Here is a 1,033-nt window from a genome sequence, read left to right as displayed (position 1 = left end):
TATTTAATATTTGTAAGGAAAAAAAACATGGTACAAATAATTTTTTCAACATATTGGGGGTGTCCCTAATCTGAAAAAAAAGCACAGTTTAAAAAATCAGTTTGAAAAAATTGCAAAAGTTTGTATCTAAATTTTTTTACATTTAGTTTTTTAAATGATTCCCCTCCAGGGGAGGTGTTTCTTCAAGATCTGATCTTTTAACTTTGCTCTTCCTGACAGGTGTCATATGCCAGGCCAAGCTCTGATACCATAAAGGATGCCAACCTTTACATAAGTGGGCTGCCTAAAACAATGACGCAGAAGGACATAGAAGAAATGTTTGCACGTTATGGCAAAATAATCAACTCCCGTGTCCTCGTCGATCAAGTGTCAGGTTGGTAGATAAGCATAGTTGTGTCTGTCACACTTGGAATGTCTTAGTGTGCATTTAAGTGCTTACAATTTATTCTTATTGCAGGACTCTCTCGTGGTGTGGCTTTCATTCGGTTTGACAAGAGAGCAGAGGCAGAGGACGCAATTAAGGACTTGAATGGGCAGAAGCCGCCAGGAGCTGCAGAGCCAATCACTGTAAAGTTCGCTGCCAGTCCCAACCAAGTGAAAAACTCACAAATTATTCCACCTGTTTACCACACACAGCCTCGCCGCTTTGGGGGGCCCGTCCACCACCAGGCCCAGAGATTCAGGTGAATGAAGTCAGACATTGCTTGCTTACCACATCGTTCCTAAATGGATCTCTCTCCCAAAAATGAAAATTCTTTGTCTTTAAAACACCGTGTGAATCTGATGAACTGAACGTTGTGATTTCCTGTCCTCAGGTTCTCTCCAATGAGTGTGGACCACATGAGTGGCATGTCTGGAGGTAACATGCCTGGAAACTCCTCGTCAGGCTGGTGTATTTTCGTTTACAACCTGGGCCAGGATGCAGATGAGGGCATTCTGTGGCAGATGTTCGGGCCGTTCGGTGCCGTCACAAATGTGAAAGTGATCTGCGACTTCAACACCAACAAGTGCAAAGGATTTGGGTTTGTTACCA

General features: G+C 43.2%; 1 protein-coding gene across 1 annotated transcript; it reads left to right on the top strand.

Moving 5' to 3' along the window:
* Positions 1-189: 189 nt before the first annotated feature.
* On the top strand, positions 190-1,030 carry LOC107735874 (ELAV-like protein 1; the record flags this gene model as incomplete). The annotated part of the gene is made up of 3 exons (XM_016547434.1): positions 190-373; positions 458-683; positions 816-1,030. Coding segments are annotated over exons 1-3 (523 nt in total), but the record flags the coding sequence as incomplete, so codon positions are not given.
* Between the last annotated feature and the right edge of the window lie 3 nt (positions 1,031-1,033).

This window comes from Sinocyclocheilus rhinocerous, unplaced genomic scaffold (assembly GCF_001515625.1).
Source record: "Sinocyclocheilus rhinocerous isolate Xijiao unplaced genomic scaffold, SAMN03320098_v1.1 C36347233, whole genome shotgun sequence".
NCBI lineage: Eukaryota > Metazoa > Chordata > Actinopteri > Cypriniformes > Cyprinidae > Sinocyclocheilus > Sinocyclocheilus rhinocerous.
This window is presented reverse-complemented; position numbering and strand designations above follow the sequence as displayed.